We start from the raw sequence: 23135 nt of genomic DNA on the forward strand, positions 1-23135 counted from the left end.
AAGTCACAATGAAAACGTTTTTCAACTTTTTTTTATTTGTTTTTATCATCTTGAAAAAAAAAGGGTCTGGGGAAAAAACTCCAGTCTCCTTTTTGAACACCTGAGTGTGCAGATGTGGAGTCACGCAATAAAAGTAGCGATTCAGCCGCAGTGCTCACGTGCGAATCTCATCAGCCAGCTTTGGTTAGCGGCAGACTAGACTAATTGGTTCCAGAAGTGTTGCAGTTCGCACTGCCTGGGATGGCAGGGAACAAGGGAGTGAGAGTGAGAGAGGGTGTGAGAGTGTGAGAGAGAGAGAGAGAGAGAGAGAGAGAGAGAGAGAGAGAGAGAGAGAGAGTGAGAGAGAGAGTGAGAGAGAGAGAGGCCAGTAATGAAAGGTCAGCCATGATCTAGAACTCCACCGCAAGTGTCATACATCGCAGGTAAATGTGGGGCCTGTGACGGTTCACACACACACACACGCACACACACGCTAACGCACACACACAAACACAATGAGGCACACTGGACACATACAGGGACACACACTACTGTATTGGCCTACTGTTACACCTAAACACAGTGCAGCTTCATCCACAGAGCATGGCTGGCTACAGGAAGGGCCAATGCTCTAACTAGGCCTAATGGCCCCTAAGGACTGGCTGTCGACTCCGCTCATCATCAAAGTGGCAACTCCCCCCACACACCACGCCCCACCCATCCCTCCATCGCCTGGAGGGCATTCTGCTAGTTGCACTACTTTCTGACACTCTTTGACATGGTCGTCGTTAAAAACAACATTCTTATTGATTGGTTAATAGGGTTGTATTACACTAATTGTTACCTCTGAAAGTATGTTTCGGTCTCCTTGTCACGTACAGTATGTCTGTATTTTCTAGTAAAATGTTTGGGACAATGAAATGGTGTGGATAAATGCCTACTTATATCTCTAGCTTTCCATTACAGTAGGATACCTTTATCACACCTCTATGCCCTCATACGAGGGCATAAATGATAGATTAGCACATTGTATCATTCTCCAAAAGGGGTTTCTAAAAATGGTTTGTAGTAGCAGCATGGTCAGTCTCCTACCTCAATGGGCACAAACAGTGGTGCTGGTGCAGTCATGTAGCCATATCGCAGCAGCATCATCATCAGAACACAGCGCAGCAACTCCAACATGGGTGCCGTTGGCCTGCATAGGGAAAGAACGTAACAACCGCCAATAAGGAACTGGTTGAAGTGGCTTTTCGACTCATTTGATTCAAGTCAATTCAGTCATGGTATTGAAATCCAATAGATATGAGAGAATCTATTGATCAGTCATTATTGAAGTGTTTTCCATGTCAATTTTCTAAATTGTTAGACTTAAATTGGGTTGGCCCACATAACCTTGAAGTGGACCAATCTGTGTGTGCAAATTCCAAGCTATTTACAGTGATGGATAACAGTACAGTAACAGTGATATGTGACAGTACAGTACCGTTGGTCAATGATGAAGCCAATGGAGGTCAGACTGAGTAGAATGTAGCCAGTCATCATCAGAACAGTCAGCTGGGATAGCATCTATAACATAAGCACACAAATAATGTTTATCATGAGAAAAAGTTATGAGGAAAATACAATAAACATCAAGTACAGATGTAGGATCTTAATTTGAAAACCCTGTGGCAGGAGAACTTTCATGCAATGCGGGATATATAAAACTTAAAAGTGTATTTCAGGTTTAAAAAGGCTTCTGATGTTTGTCTTTCCTCGTTGAAATTTCAGACTTGATTTTCCCTTACAAAAAAATGTATCAACCCCTACAAAAATGTCCATAAATTATAATCAACATAATAATTCACATTTCCTCTTGCTGTAGGATTATTTTTCTGTTGAAGCAAACTGGATCAAATTAAGATCCTGCATCTGTATGGTGAATTATGGGCACAGGAGATTTGACTACGAGTGAAGTCATGAACCATGTCCCTTTTAATAGCCCAAACTACACATCTATACACAGTAAGCATTTATATTACATCTAGGTCCTCTACACAATGTAGTGTAGAGTCTTGCCAGTAACTGTGACTCACACAATTAAAGCAGCCCCAGCACCTCTCTGATTCAGAAGGGTTGGGTGGAATGCGGAAGATACGTTTCGGTTGAAGTCATTAAAGTTGTGTAACTGACTAGGTATCCCCTTTCCCTTTCTCACGCTCAATATAATAGGGATATTACCTCTGACCATGTCTGTTGAGTCCCGCTAAGGGACTTGACCAGAGTGGAAGACGTTGCGGTACATAGCTCTCAGTACCGCTGCACATCAAGCCAAAGCAAACACTATGAAGAACACTAGTCCTATACTGTACACATTGACATTGACCTTGGTGAGCTGTTTGCGTTTTGTTCGCACACAACCCCAACCTGTGGATGGATACATCAGTGGTGAAAATGCATGGCCTTAAGTTCCTAACTTAAAAGACAGCTGTAAGACTAGCTTCTCCTAAGGGACTCGATTGGTCTGCCAGAGCAGGGGTTGGTTCTTCAACACTCCACCCAGAGGCCCTGACATGCAAATCTCACTGGTCTCCTTCCGTGCAGTGCATACACAACAATGTACATTCCCAACAGGCCATATATGGCATCAACATATCAACAGGAAGCAATAAAGTAGTATTTCTTAATGTTTATATGGTACAGGCCCTATAATCGTTATACCCCATATTCCCCTAACCCACACGTGGGAAAGTATAGGCGGGGCGCTACTGTATGTATTCAATTGGGGCAAATAAGAGGTTATGGATCAACTATACTAAAACGTTTCCATTACATGGATTCCAAAGACACACAGTAAACTTAACCACCACTAGAGTCAGTAACGCTTAAGGCGAGGTTTAAATTGGCAGTAATACAGTAACTACACAGTTATTGTAAGCTAATTACCAATCTATTCAGCATTGTATTATTTGGTCATTTTATTTGATTTATTTATTACATTTTATTAGGTTATTATGCTGTCTTGTACCCACTGGTACTGTTACCCAGGAGACAAAGCAGGTCAGTGAGGTTACATGATCTTTACTTTGGCTATCTCTACCCTGGGGGAATGGACCCTAGACACAACTTAAATGATTGGATTTTCATGCCGGCTCAGTGCGCACATTTTTGATTTTGTCCCATATCATATTTCAACGATAACACTGAGTGAAAATAAATGAAATTCACCATCTGTTGGTGCTTCAGTGACTCCAGCACTGGACTGATAATGTTATTCTTTCTATATCCCCAGAGACCCGGAGATGAACTCGTTATAATTATTATTATTATTATTATCATCACCACCATTATTATTTTCAGGACAAGAGATTGGTTGGATTCTGAGTTGAGGAATTAGCGTTTCGACTTGGTCAATTTACCTGTCTGTTCTCATCGTAAAATTACCCAACCTGAAATAAACTTGTAGCGACACGAGGGCCGTGCATCTTGTAGCGACACGAGGGCCGTGCATCTTGAAGCGACACGAGGGCCGTGCATCTTGTAGCGACACGAGGGCCGTGCATCTTGTAGCGACACGAGGGCCGTGCATCTTGTAGCGACACAAGGGCCGTGCATCTTGTAGCGACAGGAGGGCCGTGCATCTTGTAGCGACACGAGGGCCGTGCATCTTGTAGCGACACGAGGGCCGTGCATCTTGTAGCGACAGGAGGGCCGTGCATCTTGTAGCGACACGAGGGCCGTGCATCTTGTAGCGACACGAGGGCAGTGCATCTTGTAGCGACACGAGGGCCGTGCACCTTGTAGCGACACGAGGGCCGTGCATCTTGTAGCGACACGAGGGCCGTGCACCTTGTAGCGACACGAGGGCCGTGCATCTTGTAGCGACACGAGGGCCGTGCATCTTGTAGCGACACGAGGGCCGTGCATCTTGTAGCGACACGAGGGCCGTGCACCTTGTAGCGACACGAGGGCCGTGCATCTTGTAGCGACACGAGGGCTGTGGAGAGCTAAGTTAAGGCTAAAGGCTAAGTTCATTTGTTTGAAATGTTTTAATATCTTTGAATTAACACTAAGACCATAAATTGTGCTACACTGCATCATCAATAGTCACGGTAAATACGTACCTAGTGCCTAGTGAACAGGGAGGTATACATACATACATGGACATGAGTTATTGCCAGGCCAAGGTCCTAACTTTGTTATTTTCCCTGGATATTCTGATTACAGCATCCTAAAGGCTATTTAGGTTGGGAAATGGTTGGGAAATGGTTGACTTGGCAATTAAGGCGTTTGTGTTCACTGTTAGACCACCAGCTGCTATGCTGCTGTTTCATGCGCTGGTGGCCAATAAGAGGAGGGAACTCTTTGATTGTGGGCCTATGTGGAGGGAGGACCACAACTAAGGGAACACCATGGAGGTAGGAATCACATGAAGACAGGCCATTTTGTCTCAGTTTGAAGGGCTGGGTGGGACAGCACATTTTGGCTAACCAAAACTATGCCTGGGGAAAAAAGCAGTCCAAAGATAACTACTGAGGAACCTGACTTGAATTTTTTTTGAAAGAGGGGGGGGGGGGATTTTGGCTCTGAGAGTGGAAAATAATAGACAAAGGTTATTTTAAAGAGGACTGACAGTGAGTCATTCTGACTTGATGGTAGCCGAGTCACTATTTTTCTGGGTAAATACTGTAGAAAAACAACCCAATGAAGAATGTCATAAGCTAAAATAAACAGAATGTTTGTGACTTCTTTCCTTCTGAGAAAATGAAAATGACATTATTTAAAATGGCTCAAATAAGATAGAGCCCATGTGTTTTCAATCCCAGTTGATTATCTATGACTGGTAACTTGGGGCGGCAGCGTAGCCTTGTGGTTAGAGTGTTGGACTAGATAACCGAAAGGTTGCAAGATCGAATCCCCGAGCTGACAAGGTACAAATCTGTCATTCTGCCCATGAACAAGGCAGTTAACCCACTGTTCCTAGGCCGTCATTGTAACATAAGAATTTGTTCTTAACTGACTTGCCTAGTTAAATAATGGTAAAACACATTTCAAAAAACTCTTGGGATTGATAATACATACCAGCCTTGACTCAAACAGATCCTGGTAAACACCCAACAACATTAGACCATGTATGCAGACATAGACTTTCAGAGCCAGAGGCCAACTGGGATTGAATGGCAGCTCTTCTCCAGTAACCTATCAATGACATAATAAAACAAATGTTAAAACAGCAATTTAATACAGCTACACAAAAGATGAGACAATATAACATGATTCCTGAATGCTGCGATTTTTTAACATGGATTATCTATACGCACATAATAAGATACTTTGAAATGATTCACTACAGAACATCTATACTGTATGTACTTTAAAACTTTGTTTAAAACACCAAATTGTAGAGAACTACATGTTGAATTGGTACAGGTTTCTTGCAGGGGTTTTCCAGGGGTCTTGGGTGAGTGAGTTTCCTTCACTTCACTACCCTTGTAGGTGTTCCAGCCCACAGCTCTGCTTAGCCTCAAAAGCCAACACATTCGACCCTGACTGTCTCTCTCTCACTCTCTCTCTCTCACTCTCCCCTTAGAAAATATCAACGCACTCGTCTAGGCCTACAATGGCAAGCCTTTCAAGATATTTCAGGCAAATTCCAGCACCCTCCACATGTTTAGAATCACCATGCAAGAGTTTAGGGGCCAATTTAATCATAAAGTCGAGGGGTGGAGTTTTTTTTAAGTGTGAAGGGCCTAAATATGTGCCACCATCAGCGCTATTTCAAAGCCAACCGCTGGGGCTCCTGATTGGCACTATAGTAACACACACACACACACACACACACACACACACACACACACACACACACACACACACACACACACACCCTTTTCTCTTCTTTACGTCATAGTGAAAGGTAATGAAGTATGAAAGTGTCAAATGTGTCCCTTTTGAGAATGCAGATGCACCAAAAATGCTAGAACACTGTCTTCAACTCTTCTTCCTCTTCACACTCTCTGTCTCTCCATGATTCCACACGTCTTACACACCCTCTCTCACTTTCGCTCTCTCGTTTTCTCTCTCCCTCTAATGACAAAACATGACTTCATTTTGAACGTGGCAGTACCTCGGGCACCTCTGCGTGATCCCCCAGCCTTGGTTTGCCAGGTTTCCAACTGGGTCCTTTCCAGAGGACGCCCAATTTATTGAAGATTTTCTTGTATCTGTTGAACCTCCTCCACAAGTATTTATAGTAATGGAACTAAAGGGAAAAATATAAAAGATATACCATCACATTACAGTCACATTATATAACATAAGCAGTTTTACTATAAGAGCCCTGATATTACTACATATTCATGGTTGTCAATGCTAATCTGTGCGTTAATTAATACTGTGTGGAGAATGTCCCTCCATTTGGGAGGCATTGCTCATGCGGTAGGTTGCCAGCGGTAAGGGCAGTGAAAATAATCAAACACAACTTCTAGTATTTAATTTTATTGGATTCTTTCACCTCTGCTGGGCGGTTTGTTTAAGGTTGCGTAATAATGTTATGGTTACAGCATGGCTGTTCCAGTGGTAACATTTACTTGTATATACTGATTGAGAGTAACTGCTCTACAAATGGTTTGATTCCACTGATGTAATACAGGGACAATCAGACAGTTTGCATGCAGCATCAGCTCAGTCTAAACACTATGACAATTTGCTCTTTGATAGCTTGTATATGCATTTTATAGTCTAGTAGTTTATATCTTACAGTGTGCAAAAGAAAACGCAGCAATTAAGAAAATGATCTTGTATTTTGTATTTTCTCTTGGGACTAACCTGAATATGGAAGATCTCAAATGTGTTTATTTTGTGTACGAGACCGTAGACAACTTTATTGCCCTCTGGAGCAAAGGTACCTGATCAATCAAAATAAGAGAATGTAGTTATAATGACAATGCCATATTACAACAAGCAATCACCCTGTGAACCTTTACTTACCGAATAGTCTGTCCCATATTATCAGAGCTCCCCCGTAATTCTTATCAATGCAATATTCATTTCGCCCTGCCAATGAAATGCAACACATCATTTTTCTTTTTTCGCCAATACTGCACTGATCAGCTCACGTCAAATATGGTAAGAATGTGTTTGTTTGAGAGAGAAGAAGAGGCTTTCTTTCTTACCGTGGTGAACTCTGTGGTGACTGGGGGTGTTTAGGACCCACTCCAGAGGTCCCAAATCTCTGATCACCTGAAAGACAGAGAATGTACATACATTAAACAAAAAATAATACAAAAATGTATAGTCTAGCTGCCACAATTTGGGCTGATTTCCCGGACATAGATTAAACCTAGTCCTGGATTAAAAAACGATTTTAATAGAGGTTTCTCGCAAATGTATGTTTTAACTGGTAGTGCACTCCTTGGGTACTTTTGAGCAATTTGGCTAACATACAGTAGCAACTAAATGTATCTGGCTAGAACCCTTTTTTATAAGACTAAAGCATCTTATTTGATGAGTTCGGTCTAATGACAGAAATCGTGAGGTGGCCAAATTCCCAGATGGAGAGAACAATATTTATAAAATGGAAGTAAAAGCAACACTAGGATGGAGAGCGGTGCCAAGACCAAAAAGCAGTTGACACTGTTGATAATGCTCTTACATACACTTGAACACACACATATGCATACAGGCATGCTTGTATTAGCTACTAGCTAATATGAACGCACACACTTCCTTCCAGACAAACAAACGAATGCATGCACAAGCATTCCAAAACAATATCTCCGTCATTCACAATCAAACACGTATGGCTGTTCAATCACTCTATTAAGCAGACACACACACACACACACACACCCTCACACACAGAAAATCATTACAGATCATGCCATAAGGCACATATTTCAGAAGAATCTGATTTTTCTTTGGGTGCAACTTTGACAAACATTTTGATGTTAAAGTCTACCCCTGATCGTACAGTCAGTCTGGGAAATTATGTTTAAATGATTCATTATTGCCATGTAATGAGTGGTCTGGCAACAGCCAGAGTTTCATCTTGAATGAAAACGTTTTTTGCAGCTTCACTCAAACTTTTTCATTCCCAGATCAGGTCTGGGAATCTTGTGCCAATAAATTATTCACCATCAAAAAAGTCTATAAAGAAATCATAAATTATAGCCCTCAGAAAATGGTGATTTTATGACTGTTTTCACTAATAGTGTACTAAAAGATGGAAGTGATTCCAACTCCATTCATTCCGATAACGATTGGGGATTGTAAAAATGATACTACCAATCACTTTAAAGGAGAATGACTGGTCTTGCTTCTGTTTGGAGTATTTCATAAAATCTCATTATTTTTAATTAAACACAGGTTTGACTTGAGCTCCCCTTAACATCAGTTAGTATAGGGACTAGAGTGAGATAACTTTCAGTCAAAGTAGCTTTATCTCTGAATTATTTTACAGTTTACGCTATCACAGTAATTGGGAAATATGCATAATGAATCTTGTAGAATATTGACTACATGAATAATCATCATTAAACAGGGACGCATTCACTAGGCATGAAAATAAGCAAGCGGGCCGAAATGAGGAGAGATAATGGTAACCTGAGACTGGGTGGTACTGTGGGCTGCATCTACCTCAGTGTGGATCCAGAACTGGTAGAGCAGGTTGAATTGGATGTGAACAGCAAACACAGAGGGTGGTACTGCCAACGCCATGGGGAGATAGAACACCTGAGGACAGACACAATGAATATCGTTAAAAGGACGCAAAAAGATGATCATTGTGGATAGTCAGATTAATATAATAGTTCCATTTAATCGTTTAGATGCTTTGAAAGAAAAACAATTTCCCTAATAATCCTGTTTACATGGACACATCCGAAATCACCAATCAAAATAAACATTCTACCACAGCGACGATGTTATTTTTGAGAAGCCTATTTGATTCTGACTTCGGACATATAAAGTTTGTATGTGAAACTACTTCAAAGATGCATACTTTCAGTTGTTCTGAATACACTTGTCATGTATTGTCATATTATGTCTTGTTCCTGTTCTTTCTCTTCACTCCGTCTCCCTCTGCTGGTCGTATTAGGTTACCTTCTCTTCCTCTCCTTCCCCCAGCTGTTCCTCATCTTCTCTAACTACCTCGTTCACCCTTTTCCCACCTGTTCCCTTTTTCCCTCTGATTGGGTCTCTATTTCTCTCTCTGTTCCTGCTTCTGTCTTTGTCAGATTCTCGTTTGAGTTTCTCATGCCAGAACCAAACTATCGTCTCGTTTGCTTCACCCTTGTCCTGTCCTGTCGGAATCTGCCTGTTCATCTGATGCTACGTGTGATCAGGTACCTCTGTCCTCTACGACCCGCGCCTACCCAGAGAGACCAGCAGTCTGTCGCCGCTAACCCAGCTATTCTCCTCTGCTGCTAAGAAGGGGGACTCTTCTGTGAATATCAGAAGGACTTTATGATTCATTTGTCGCCCTCTCTGCGGGTTGTCTATTTAGCCATTATATACATCTGAAGAGGATCTATGTCTTCCCTGTGTTTTGACATTAAAGGACTCTGTTTTTGTTAAACCGCTTTTGGGTCCTCACTCACGTGCATAACAACACTTCACTCGCTCTAACGAGGGAGGCACGCTTGGCTGGTGCTAGCACATGCGCATATCAAATACACCACTAGAACTATGATTAAGGTGTTTACATGTCCTAATAATTCAAAAGATTGCGTATACTTATTACCGTACGCCGATTAAGGCAAGCAGAGTCATGTCAAACTCAGCCTACTGCCATAATCAGTTAATCAGTTTAATATCAAATTATTAGTGTACATGTAAACGTACTCAATGACTATGGATAAAGAACAGTATACCATACTTCGTGCATAACACAGCATTCATTGTGGTGAAGGAGCAAATGTTGGACTTATCTGCATTTCTAATGCGGCAGGCAGCCCAGCGTTTAGAGCGCTGGGCCAGTAACCGAAAGGTCGCTGGTTCGAATACCCGAGTCGTCAAGGTGAAAAATTGGTCGGTGTGTCCTTGAGCAAGGCACTTAACCCTAATTTTCACTATGGCTAACCCTGTAAAACAACACATTTCACTGCATCTATCCGGTGTGTGACAATAAAACCTGATTTTCTTTATCAAATTTTGCCATCTCCAGCGTCACACAAAAGTATGTTGTTCACAATACAATAGAATAAAATAGCATATTTGTTCCAGTGGTAAAGTAGGGCTCTTACCCATGATGAGAACTGCTGTGTGAGGGATTGTCTGAGGGCTGTGGAAAGGTTGTAGTACTCTGAGCTGTGGTGGACCTGGTGGGCAGCCCACAGGAAGTTCAACTCTGTCGTGGGAACACATGTGCGCGCGCACACACACACACACGCACACGCACACAGAGTTAGCAACAGATAGACAGGGCATCACATACTGTAACACTGTCTGACAATTAAATCTCTTAATCTCATACTGTTACAAAGTGACCTGCTTTTAATCTGTTAATGACCATGAGGAGCAATTGCAAAGTTTAAACAGTACTGTACAGGATTAAAGGTGCACTATGTAGAAATCGCACAAAAAGTTGCATTTTGACACACGCATGTCATCGCCTTGCACTCCGCTTGCACACACTTTGAATTTATTGAATAAAAAATGAAGAAATTTAATTCATGAATGGAATGAATTGCATAATTGAATTGAATAAAAAAGTATTAGCAACCCTCATTTTTAAAACAACTAACAACACTCATTGCCAGTCTTTAGAAAATCTAACAAAACAAGAATCTAGCAAACCATAGGAGGACATTACGATATTATGACAACGAGGATATAAAAGCATTCGTCTACAGCTGTTGACCATCCAGCCATGTCCCCATGCTGCAGTTTACATTCCTCTGCTGTGTTGTGATACTTGCTACATTAATATTACTATTACACTTCATTTTAACATCCAAAGCAACACGCTTGTTAAGTTTCACTGGATCTCCGAGCTGTTTCCGGACCACCCATTTCTCTGTGCTCTTTGGCAGTGGCACCCCTCAAACGCTTTGGCTTCATCTACATGGGAGTAGAGGAACCTTTGCTAAGTCTGGACCACAAAGCCCCCATATAGGCTATCTATAGTAACGTATACTTTTCATTAAAAGCAGTGAAAGTTACTCAATGCCCATTAAAATCCCATGTGGTAGCCCTGATGTGCAATTGTGCTATGATTACACGATAAATGATAACATAAACGACTAATTCAACTCTAATTAAAGTTGACAACAAAGCTGAGTTTTAAAAATGTAGGGAGGCACATTTTTTTGCCTGCTAAATATAGTAATGCGTACGATGAGCAGATTCTCACTGGGCTAGCTCTCCATCCATTCTATTACGAGAGTTCATTCTAAAGAGACATCTTGAAGGTACTGTATGGCTCTATCAGTGTTTAATAAACTTGTGAATCCTATCGAAACAGAGAGCCATAAAACCCAACGGGTCGAGAGACGCCACCTGAACAAACACACCGTGTAGAAAGTGTGTGTGAAGGTGTGTACAGTAGGTGTCTGTGAAAGGAATGCCATGATCGGTCCTCGAATGCCAAAAATGAAACGTCCAAGAAGCTGTGGACTAACCATCAAAATCAGCCAGCCTTGTCTATGAGGAACTCCCAAAGCCTAGGAGACAGGGAGAGCCCTCTCACCTCTTAGAGAAAAACTGCCTGCCAGTACTCGACACCTCTGTAACGTCAACAAGCTATCAGCCTGTGTGAGAGGACAGATGGTTAAAACAGTGAGAGTACAATTTTGGTTGAAAAGTTCAATGACATTACTGGACTGGATTTCAAACTTCATTTCCCGACTCTCCGGAACAGAATTCAATCGGTGGTTCCACTATAAACCTAACAGGAAGGTAAAGAGGAATGAGAAGGAGAGAAAAGGAGTAATCGACATGTGTAATAACTCCAGTCGTTTACGTGTGCTTTTACACTTCTTCCTGTCAGAGCCCATGGAGGAACTAGATCAACTGTTAAACACACAGAAGAAGTTATAATCCAGCCATTGTTCGAATTTTGCTAGCCCCCTTTTTTTTGGTTTGGGGGGCCGGAGCGGGCTAAGATTAATGCTGGGTGTCACTAGTAGGAAGTATGAACTGCTAGGCTTCGTTGCAAGCCATGTCCTCATCCTGCGACTCAGCAGGACATCGCATAGTTTGGCAGGCCCTGTTCAGGAGGGAACTCCTTTAATGATGAGAACGAATGCCACAGAGAACCTTTCCCACCAAGAGCAGAAACGCTGAGGACTGCACATCCACAGGTCTCAAGTAGGGCTTTGCACCTTTTTTGAATATCAGTGATAAGTAGATGATAAGTAGATAATGACGCGCTAATATGCAAAACGGAACAGAGACAGTCCATGGAAATAATAATAACATGGTCAGGCCTGTATTTTTCAGGGAAGAATCTCTGTAGGTTTGGTTTGAATGGTAGTCGGTTAAGATCAGACATTTACACTGTAGTCAAATGAACACGTGCTACTAACGTGTTGCAATGTGCATCATATGGCTTCAAGTCCCACGGGTGTGTGGACTGAGGTGAGAGTAGAGTTAAGACGATAAACCACAAATGATTTTGCTGATGTCGTTCATAACGATAAGTAGCCTAGGCTAGAGAAATGTGAAATGAAATAAGTTTGCTATTGGTGATTGTTAATGGTACAATTGAACCATCAAACTAGTAGTTTAAAGGACAATACAAAAAAACTAATGCAGTGCACATTGTTATATACGTATCATTCTATTTATTGTTCAGGCAATTTATTGCAATATGGATTTTAGTCCATATTGCCCAGCTCTAGGTGATAGCGAGTTGGACTTCGATCAAACAAGATCATATTTAACCTGTAACTACAGTTCCAGGGACTGTGCTTATGTAAGATATGTCATAAACACAGAGTACTGCAATCCAAGGTCCCATTTAAACATTGTGTAATTCCAGAAAGATGCAACAACAGGTGATTACTAAGTAATGTATTAATAATAGCACTGGACCAGTAAACGAAAGGTCGCTGGTTCAAATAACTGAGCCGACAAGGGGAAAAATCTGTCGATGTGCCCCTGAGCAAGGCACTGAACTCTAAATTTCTCCAGGGGCGCTGTACTACTATGGCTGACCCTGTAAAACAACATATTTCACTGCACCTATCCAGAAGGTGACAATAAAACATATATTTTTTTCTTTTTTCCCCCTTTAGTTTATCAACCTACAGCAAGATAATAAGGTCACCTACAGCTATAGTGGGACATCTGTTATAGCCTATCAATAGAACACAGACTATTTTAAAGCAATAATAATCGACTGCTTGAATTGCCACCCTCCGTGACCAGACCATGGCATAATGTTTTGTCTTTGATCGGCAGTCCACCGAGTGGTTGGGTGCCCTGTCAATCATGTTCGTAATGGCCTGTAAAGGGCCTTCAGTGTTTGGATTGGAGGTCCTTACATGAAGTGCCAACTATAACACAATAACCCCTACCCTGGGACAGCCGACTGGCTCCCCCCTGTCACTGCAATACTTCATGCTGTCCTCAATCCCCAGTCTCACGCACACGCACGCACGCGCACGCACGCACACACACACACACACACACACACACACACACACACACACACACACACACACACACACACACACACACACACACACACACACACACACACACACACACACAAAGTCAGGCCCACTTAAAGAGAATTCTAAATTCTGAGGAATTCTTACTTAATTTTCTCCCAATCAACAGTGACTTGTGAGTGACTCTATGTCAAGCACATACGATTCATAACCTGTAATTCATGTCTTCAAAATAAGTCTATTCATCTAAATCCAAACTAATCTTGCTAAAGAAACGACATATTAATGAAAATGTTTATTGTATACGTACAGTACATTATTTACACCTGATCAGAAAACGTGTCCAAGCTCTGTTTTGATAGGTATCCCACTAAACCATGATTCACCTTTCCTGCCAACATCATTAGGGAAACTAGTCTGTCCTACAAAAACAAAAGTGACAGAGGACAGTCGCAAATGACCAAACATGAGGGCAGTAGACTCCTGGTCCACAGAGCGCTTAGCTCAGCTCAGTCACTTAGCTCATCAGGAAGACTGAATTTCCTTACTTAGCCCAGTCTAGCCCCTCTAAGCACACATACTGTACAGACAAATACCCCCCCCACCCCCCCCCCCCCCCACACACACACACACACACACACACACACACACACACACACGCACTCTCAGACAGTGAGCTGAGCTGAGCTGAGCTGAGCTGAGCTTCGTGGCCTGCTAGCCATTGTTGATATTATCCCTGGGTCCCAGAGGTGCTAGCAGCCCGGGTCTCTTGTAGCACGGCCCACATCCTGACCGACCGGGTTTGGTTCTTTTGTACGCGCTCCAACCCTCCAACCTGCGCCGGGCCAGGAACTTCCAGTCACAGAGAATAGTTATGAAGCCCTGGCCACCAGGACGTTAACCCCCGCCCCGCCGCACGGCCAAAAGGAGCTCATTTTAAAACAATAACATTCAGATCAGCAGAGCCTCCTCAGGGAGGCCCCAGCCCCGGCAACCCCAGCCCCGGTACAGCGCAGCGACGACCAGATCTGTTTGTCTTGACAACTGCTGCTGGCCGTAGGGCTAGGCTATGGTACTGTAGAGAGAGGACGGCCCGGCCAGACACACACTCGCACACACACACACCACAGGATGCTATAGAGAGTGAAACGCAGGCACCCAGATGCAACACACTGGAAAACATTATCTCAGGTGAAGGATGTCATCAGTACAGTGTAGACTATGAGTCGTGGCTTTTTTTTGATGAGAAAGAACTGATGTGGAGGAAGATTTTTTATATTTACAGTAATATTACCCCCATATAATGGCGACTAATGTGACAGGTAAATAGGAATTAAACTGCTTTTTGAGTCCATTTTTTTTTTTACAGCATACTTGGAGTACTGTACCAAGTGTCCCTGTACAGTAACATGAGTATGTGTTAATACTACTGTAGCTACTAATGGATGAGAACAGAGCAAACAGATCTTCCGATGGGGAAATATTTTGATATGAATGAGCTGGTGATGTACACAGACGAAAGCTGGTGTGGTGAAACTCCTCTATATCCATGATCTCACGTAGAACCAATGTGAGACCTGTGGTTCTGATCTGTGGTTTAGGAAAGCTGGCTGGATACAGATGTGTTCTGGGATGATACTAGCTATTAGTGTGATTTATACAGATGTAGGATTTTAATTTCACCTATAATCCCACAGCAACAGGATTTGAATGTTTAGTCCATAATGTTGCTTGATGGGTGGTTAGGCTATTAGTTGGTCAAAATTAGGCTACATGAAAAGTGCAATACTGTTAAAATAACCATGTGTTAGTGTGGGTTTTCAGTGAATTTATGTAAATCACACAAATCTCAGAAAATTGTCAGTAACAAAAGAGTTAAATTAAGACCCTATATCTGTAGGTTAGAGGAGAATAAACAGAATCAACAGGACTGTCAACAAGTAAAAACTTCCCATTTCAACTCTGTACCACCAAAAAGCATATTGCCTTCTGAACATAACTGCCTCTGGACTGTATAATTTCTCGGGTGGAAAGAAGACTGTGAAAGACAATCAATAATAACAATAACAATCAATAATAAGCAAATGTCATCACGTTGGGAGAGGTGAAATGAAAAACAAAACACGGTACAGTACATGCTTCCCTATGCAGCTTACCTTAGAAGATATTTCTAGCAGTGAGTCAGCATACAAAGGATGCAAGCATCCTTAAATAATATATTTTCAATGGTCTGCCAGTCTGCTGATGAGGAGAGAGGCCTTGCTATTAGAACAAAGTTAGAGTAATAACAGATTGCACTGGCAGGACTACTGGCAGAGATACATGCCAGCATAGACTTACTGAGAAAACAGAGGTGGTGACTGGAAAATGACACCGGGTAAGAAATGCAGAACTACCTAACAGAAAGGCAGAGCACAGTGAGGAAATAGTGGTGAGACTGGGACTGGGAGTACTATGAATGGTTCTAAGGTTATATTTGTGGATTATTCAATGCCCAAGAACAGTGGCTTGCTCTCTGCTCACGCCGGCAAAAACTACTGTATGCGTTTTAGCAGCTAAAAACCTACTGTTTTCGCGACACCCCAGTGTAGCTCCCCTGTGACAGTGCCTCTCATTGAACCTTAACCAAGATTTGGCTAGGGGATTGAATAAAATATATTACATGTTAATTGTGCTTTATTTTGCCATTCACTTTACTCTGTATTAACTCTGTCATAAAGAATGCCTACAGACAGTTTTAAGAGGGCCTCTAACCTTAAATGCCTGGAGACTACGGCCATTTTGTTATCTGGTCCCTATCCCCAAGAGCTAACTGGCTGCCCAGAGCAAGGGCAAGTAATGTCTTCTCAATAAAGACGGCATCAGCGAAGAGAGGCCGGCGTTTTACTTTCAAAGCTCTTTCCATTCAATTATAATGAGACTGTCCTTTCAAGTGACATGAGGGGAAACTATGAAATGGCCATAAAACTGTTCAAATCCACATTGGTATTTTACAGTTCTACTAATTAGGATTCACATTTCCCAATGGAGGATTTCACTCTGCCCTCTTCACAGCTTTCTATTGTAATTTCACTTTTAACACAGTATTGAGATTTATAGGTCATGTGTTTTGACAGAATATAATTGCAGATACATTTTCACATGCTCAATTGATGCAGACATTTACGATTTAAACTGTTTGATGTGTCATACCAGAACATTGTAAAATAGAGGAAAGTCGTGAAATTAAATTTAGATACACATTGTTAGCTTTCATACTTGTGGAATTACAAGAGCTAAAGTATCCGTGTCTCTTAGTGACTATTACAACTAAACACAGATACATGCCTTATATACTGTAGACATTCACTTACACAGACAACAACCAATACGGAAATGAGAACTGTGCATTGGTCAAACTCTACCCTGGAGTAGGCCAGGAGGTCAACAACTGGTTAACCAAGATGACCTCACCGGGCCTGAATGAAGAGTGAATGAAGACTGGGTCTGGCCTGTCCTGCGGTGAGAGAGGTAGCTCCCTCTGGTAGCGAAGGGGAAAAGCTCCTGTCCTTCTATCCTGACTGAGTGCAGTGCCAGGCACCAGAGAATGAGCTGTGACCCCACTAAGTTCCATACAAGCAAGTCAAAGCTGGAGTGGAGGAAATGAAAGTAAGTGGAAAGTTTTGAGACATAAATATCATACCACACTTCAAAAATAAAATCTGACCACATAAACCAGAGCTATATAATATTGTATGAATAATTGTTTTAAACAATGGAGAGAATGAGAGAATGACATACACAAGCACTTCATTACAATATACTGTACAAATTCTAATTCAGGACTAGTGAAATGCTATTGAGATCAATCGCCATAGTGACTATACAAATAAGGTAAAATAGGCAGAATTACGGCTGATATTTATGTGACCTATCGCTACAATCCACTTAGCCTGAGAAGAGTGCCATCTACCTTCATATGCCACAATAAAAACCTGCTTAGCTAAGGTTAACGACCTTCCATTGAGGATAATAAACCTCCGTGGGAGGTTTGTTTACATGTTTTATAGACAGGCAGACCACTCAATCAGGCAGGTTGGCACTGGCAGGGGTCATTTTCTATCATACAATACAGTTGGTAGGTGTCTTACCCACCTTCAAAAACACAGTTTATATTTACCCATGACTCAAATGTCAACACAGGGACAGTCTGGACTTTAAGCCAGACATATTTGAAATAGAGAAAGATCTGGAGCAGGCTTTGATGTGCCTCTGACATAAATAGAGCTACAATTTAGCACACAAACACAATGTTGCTGCTGCCAAGCAAGTTGAGAAAAACATTTTTATTACTGCATTGTCATTCAACACTGGTTGAATCAATGTTGTTTCCATGTCATTTCACTGAAATGACATTAAACCATTGTGGAATAGACGTTGATTTGACATCTGTGTCCAGTGGAACATGTGAGATTTTGTTCTGGGTGCTAAGATTATCATTGTCCAGTACAAACTGCAGTTTAAGTGATAAGGGTTGAGATCCCAGGATGTTACAGACAGCCCTACATGGGGAGAAGAATTAGAGGGCTTCTTTGGTGCAGCTCCAGAACCGTGCTGCTATTGAGCCATCACTACTTACAGCTTTCTCCCAATGAAGTGCCAGGTAAGACACCATGTCTCAAGAGATCACAGCCTCTCACATCTGGTCAGTTCAAAAACATCTGGACGAGACTCACAAATAATTGCTTCCTCTCAAAAAGAAAAAAAGATGTACGCATTATAGAATCACGCTGCATCGATAGAGAAATCAGTAAAGACAAAACCTTTTGTTTCGGATAATTCAATCCTCATGGACATGTAGAATTGAAATACATGCAAGACTATTTGCTATTTCATTATGAGACGAGATTTAATATTTGATCAAACCTTGCATACCATACAATATTTACCCAAAAATACAAGTACAACTACTTCCCAATACTTTTAAATATGTGTGTTTCATTTAGCTTGACCAGCTTGTTTCGGTAACACTGTAATTGAAGGGGGTATACATAAGGCATTCATAACACCTTTATGAAACCAGTCATAACAAATCTAGGACAGTTATGACTGTGGTGAATGTCTTACGTATAACCCTCTTCGAGTAAAGTGTCGACCCTTGCTTCTCATTGGTTCCATTGTACCTGGCAAGCTAAATCAAGTGCACCTCAAGTATTTGACATACTGTATGGATTTGACCCAGGTCAGGAGCTAACCCAGACTGATGGCCATACCGTGAGCAAAGCGATGGACCCAGTAGTAGCTGAAGTCCACCACTAGGAAAGCCAGCCACCATGCCCAGGCAGAGTCCCAGGGTAGCTCCAGGAGACGCAAGTTGTCCCACACGTAGATGTAAGTCGTTATTTCAAAACCTCTTGCAAATAGCCTGGGGAAAAAAGGACAAATGTGTTTAGATTGGCACACAGATTCTCCACAATACATTTCAGGTGCAAAGTTAGAGGATCTTACAGTATACAAAAAATAAATGGTACATATACAGCCATACATTATCATAAGAGATGCACTGCTGTTATTACTTGTCTATAGAACTCAGTTTCCTGGACACAAATTAAGCCAAATCCTGGACTAAAAAGCTACTTCTATGGACAGTCTCCATTGATCATTATTTTTAGTTTAGCACAAGGCTTAAGCTTCCCTATAGGAATTCTCTAAACATAACAGAAAGTTAGAGTTTACTCACGTGGGCATTCTGGAAATGATACCAGCTGACACTGAGGTGACGACATCACTGACGCAGGCCAATGGGGTTCCATCCTTCAGCAGGCTCACCACCAGCTCGACAACCATCAAGCCCATAAAGAACGGGGTGGCCTGTAGTCACAAGCAAAGGAGAACAAATACGAATCAACAGTCCAAGCACAATGAAAACTGCACCTCTTTTATGTCTTGTGTTTCCTTGAACGCTTACAGTAACCTCACATGTTTGACTTGGAAAATGAACAAGAGGACATGTGGTAAAAAGGGCTTTCATGTCTTGTGATGCATGATGCTTCCCTGATGGCTCTATGGTGAAGCTACACAGGGGTAGTCACATATCATCTCTCTCTGAGGATTTATTTCAGCTTCCAGTAGAGAAGAAAACACTCGAACAACCCATACAAATAATATTTGGAGGAACCTTTCATTTCAATAGGTCCCGTTACATCACATGACAGTTCAGACTGAAAACATGTATACCTGATGTGTCTGAATATTATCCATCCATATATAATAAGTCACGTAAACAAGTGGACCATGTCTTTAATATGTATATAGGATGTTCATGTAACAAAAGAGAGAACAAACAAAAAAAAATCTGTATAAACACAAGTTAATATTTTGTCTATCCGATTAGGGCCCTTTTTGAATAACGTTATTCTATTCTATTCCATTATATAAGTATGCTACATACAGTATCTGCTGCATTAGGTATTACGTAGGCGTGGAGTATGCAAGAACAGAATGAGAGGTACTGACCATGTCACTCCTGTGATTGACCTAACCTGGTCACTTAAACCTTCATCTGGTCACATGACTGCATCCAGGGAGTGTGTGTGGAATGTGGATCGCGAGGTGTAGACCTGGAGGTGGAATAGGATGCGTGTGTGTGTGTGTGTGTTGGGGCGAGCTGGAGGACCACGAGGGACCGACGATCACACGCTACACTCCAACATCTGGCAGAGGACTGACGGACTACATCTAACAAATGGGCTCAGAGCGCAAGCACTCTCTCTCCAAACCCACTGACTGAGAGAGAGATTATCATTTTGGATTCTGGCTTGAACGCACCCTCTTTTTCTCATGTCTACAGTATTGTTTTACCTCGTCAGGGATGTGTTCTTGACAGCTTTCCACTTTAGTTGGGAAGGAATTCAGGTTCTCATGCCATGTGAAAAAGCGGATGCCGAGGGAATGGGTTGTTTTGGACTTTAAAAAAATCCTTCTTAACGTGTGTGTTTGACCTTCACAATCACTGTGTTTACTCTGTGTGGCATTTTCCTCCAAACAACAGGACAAATGAAAACAAGTCCTATGAAGGCTGTAACATACTTTGGGCTTGTGAAAATTGTCAAGGGAGTTGTATATAAATCTCTGTTTTTGGTCTTCGATCTTGCAAGGCAAATGACATTTGTGAAACAGATGTTGGTATTATCCCAAATGGGGCCATTTTTGTCAGGTTGTAGATGAGTAAAGTTAGCCACGTGTTTGTGAGGGGGAAGACACAAACCCTGTACACTCTCTTATGAGAGTATGTCCACTTTGTCCTAAAGTAACAGGTAGAGTGTATCTTGTTGCATAACCAATTCAACTATGGCAGGAATTCAATCGGACAAGCAATGTTGATGCAGTGTTTTTATTTATGCCATGATGATAATCACGCTATACTGGGGTTCAACAGACCAGCGGCTTTTGTAGAGGGACAAGCAATGATGCTTTGTGGGTGACATTTGTCAATGTGATCAGAGGGTCCTGAGTTTGAGCCCAGATTGGGACAAGGAACGGGATGGAAGCAAGACGGTTACAGGTGAGCTAGTTTGCTACAGCGGGAAAATAATCCTGCAGAAACAGGAAATGTGGATTATAATTCATGCCCATTTCTGTAGGGTTTGATACATTTTTCGTAAGGGAAAATCAAGAATTAAATTTCAAAGTGGAAATTGACAAACTTCAGAAGCCTTTTTAAGTCTCATATACAGTGCCTTGCGAAAGTATTCGGCCCCCTTGAACTTTGCGACCTTTTGCCACATTTCAGGCTTCAAACATAAAGATATAAAACTGTATTTTTTTGTGAAGAATCAACAACAAGTGGTGCACAATCATGAAGTGGAACGACATTTATTGGATATTTCAAACTTTTTTAACAAATCAAAAACTGAAAAATTGGGCGTGCAAAATTATTCAGCCCCTTTACTTTCAGTGCAGCAAACTCTCTCCAGAAGTTCAGTGAGGATCTCTGAATGATCCAATGTTGACCTAAATGACTAATGATGATAAATACAATCCACCTGTGTGTAATCAAGTCTCCGTATAAATGCACCTGCACTGTGATAGTCTCAGAGGTCCGTTAAAAGCGCAGAGAGCATTATGAAGAACAAGGAACACACCAGGCAGGTCCGAGATACTGTTGTGAAGAAGTTTAAAGCCGGATTTGGATACAAAAATATTTCCCAAGCTTTAAACATCCCAAGGAGCACTGTGCAAGCGATAATATTGAAATGGAAGGAGTATCAGACCACTGCAAATCTACCAAGACCTGGCCGTCCCTCTAAACTTTCAGCTCATACAAGGAGAAGACTGATCAGAGATGCAGCCAAGAGGCCCATGATCACTCTGGATGAACTGCAGAGATCTACAGCTGAGGTGGGAGACTCTGTCCATAGGACAACAATCAGTCGTATATTGCACAAATCTGGCCTTTATGGAAGAGTGGCAAGAAGAAAGCCATTTCTTAAAGATATTCATAAAAAGTGTTGTTTAAAGTTTGCCACAAGCCACCTGGGAGACACACCAAACATGTGGAAGAAGGTGCTCTGGTCAGATGAAACCAAAATTGAACTTTTTGGCAACAATGCAAAACGTTATGTTTGGCGTAAAAGCAACACAGCTCATCACCTTGAACACACCATCCCCACTGTCAAACATGGTGGTGGCAGCATCAAGGTTTGGGCCTGCTTTTCTTCAGCAGGGACAGGGAAGATGGTTAAAATTGATGGGAAGATGGATGGAGCCAAATACAGGACCATTCTGGAAGAAAACCTGATGGAGTCGGCAAAAGACCTGAGACTGGGACGAAGATTTGTCTTCCAACAAGACAATGATCCAAAACATAAAGCAAAATCTACAATAGAATGGTTCAAAAATAAACATATCCAGGTGTTAGAATGGCCAAGTCAAAGTCCAGACCTGAATCCAATCGAGAATCTGTGGAAAGAACTGAAAACTGCTGTTCACAAATGCTCTCCATCCAACCTCCCTGAGTTTGAGCTGTTTTGCAAGGAGGAATGGGAAAAAATGTCAGTCTCTCGATGTGCAAAACTGATAGAGACATACCCCAAGCGACTTATAGCTGTAATCGCAGCAAAAGGTGGCGCTACAAAGTATTAACTTAAGGGGGCTGAATAATTTTGCACGCCCAATTTTTCAGTTTTTGATTTGTTAAAAAAGTTTGAAATATCCAATAAATGTCGTTCCACTTCATGATTGTGCACCACTTGTTGTTGATTCTTCACAAAAAAATACAGTTTTATATCTTTATGTTTGAAGCCTGAAATGTGGCAAAAGGTCGCAAAGTTCAAGGGGGCCGAATACTTTCGCAAGGCACTGTACACTGCCAGTTTTACATTTCCTGCATTGCATGAACGTTCTTCTGCAACATGGTGATCAAATGAAAATCCTACACCTGTACATACAGTCAACCAAAACACAGACTAGTGCACGGAGTGATGACTACCTCACAAACAACAACCAGCACCGAAACAACAGCGACACACCCATGCAAACATCACATTAAACTCTGTAACAATACTGTAGTAAATTAGGTTGTTT

General features: G+C 41.8%; 1 protein-coding gene across 1 annotated transcript in view; it reads right to left on the reverse strand.

The window, feature by feature from the left end:
• Nucleotides 1–23135, reverse strand: part of LOC139393006 (alkylglycerol monooxygenase-like) — a 42288-nt gene that overhangs the window by 16764 nt on the left and 2389 nt on the right. The window contains exons 2-12 of the mRNA XM_071141323.1: nt 19291–19421; nt 18824–18975; nt 10200–10303; nt 8593–8688; nt 7131–7197; nt 6946–7011; nt 6784–6863; nt 6083–6217; nt 5041–5157; nt 1463–1545; nt 1072–1174 (exon numbers count right to left, since the gene is read on the reverse strand). Coding sequence (XP_070997424.1) covers nt 1072–1174; nt 1463–1545; nt 5041–5157; nt 6083–6217; nt 6784–6863; nt 6946–7011; nt 7131–7197; nt 8593–8688; nt 10200–10303; nt 18824–18975; nt 19291–19421 — 1134 coding nt within the window. The remainder of the gene's footprint in view (nt 1–1071; nt 1175–1462; nt 1546–5040; nt 5158–6082; nt 6218–6783; nt 6864–6945; nt 7012–7130; nt 7198–8592; nt 8689–10199; nt 10304–18823; nt 18976–19290; nt 19422–23135) is intronic.

Source organism: Oncorhynchus clarkii, chromosome 3 (genome assembly GCF_045791955.1).
Source record: "Oncorhynchus clarkii lewisi isolate Uvic-CL-2024 chromosome 3, UVic_Ocla_1.0, whole genome shotgun sequence".
NCBI lineage: Eukaryota > Metazoa > Chordata > Actinopteri > Salmoniformes > Salmonidae > Oncorhynchus > Oncorhynchus clarkii.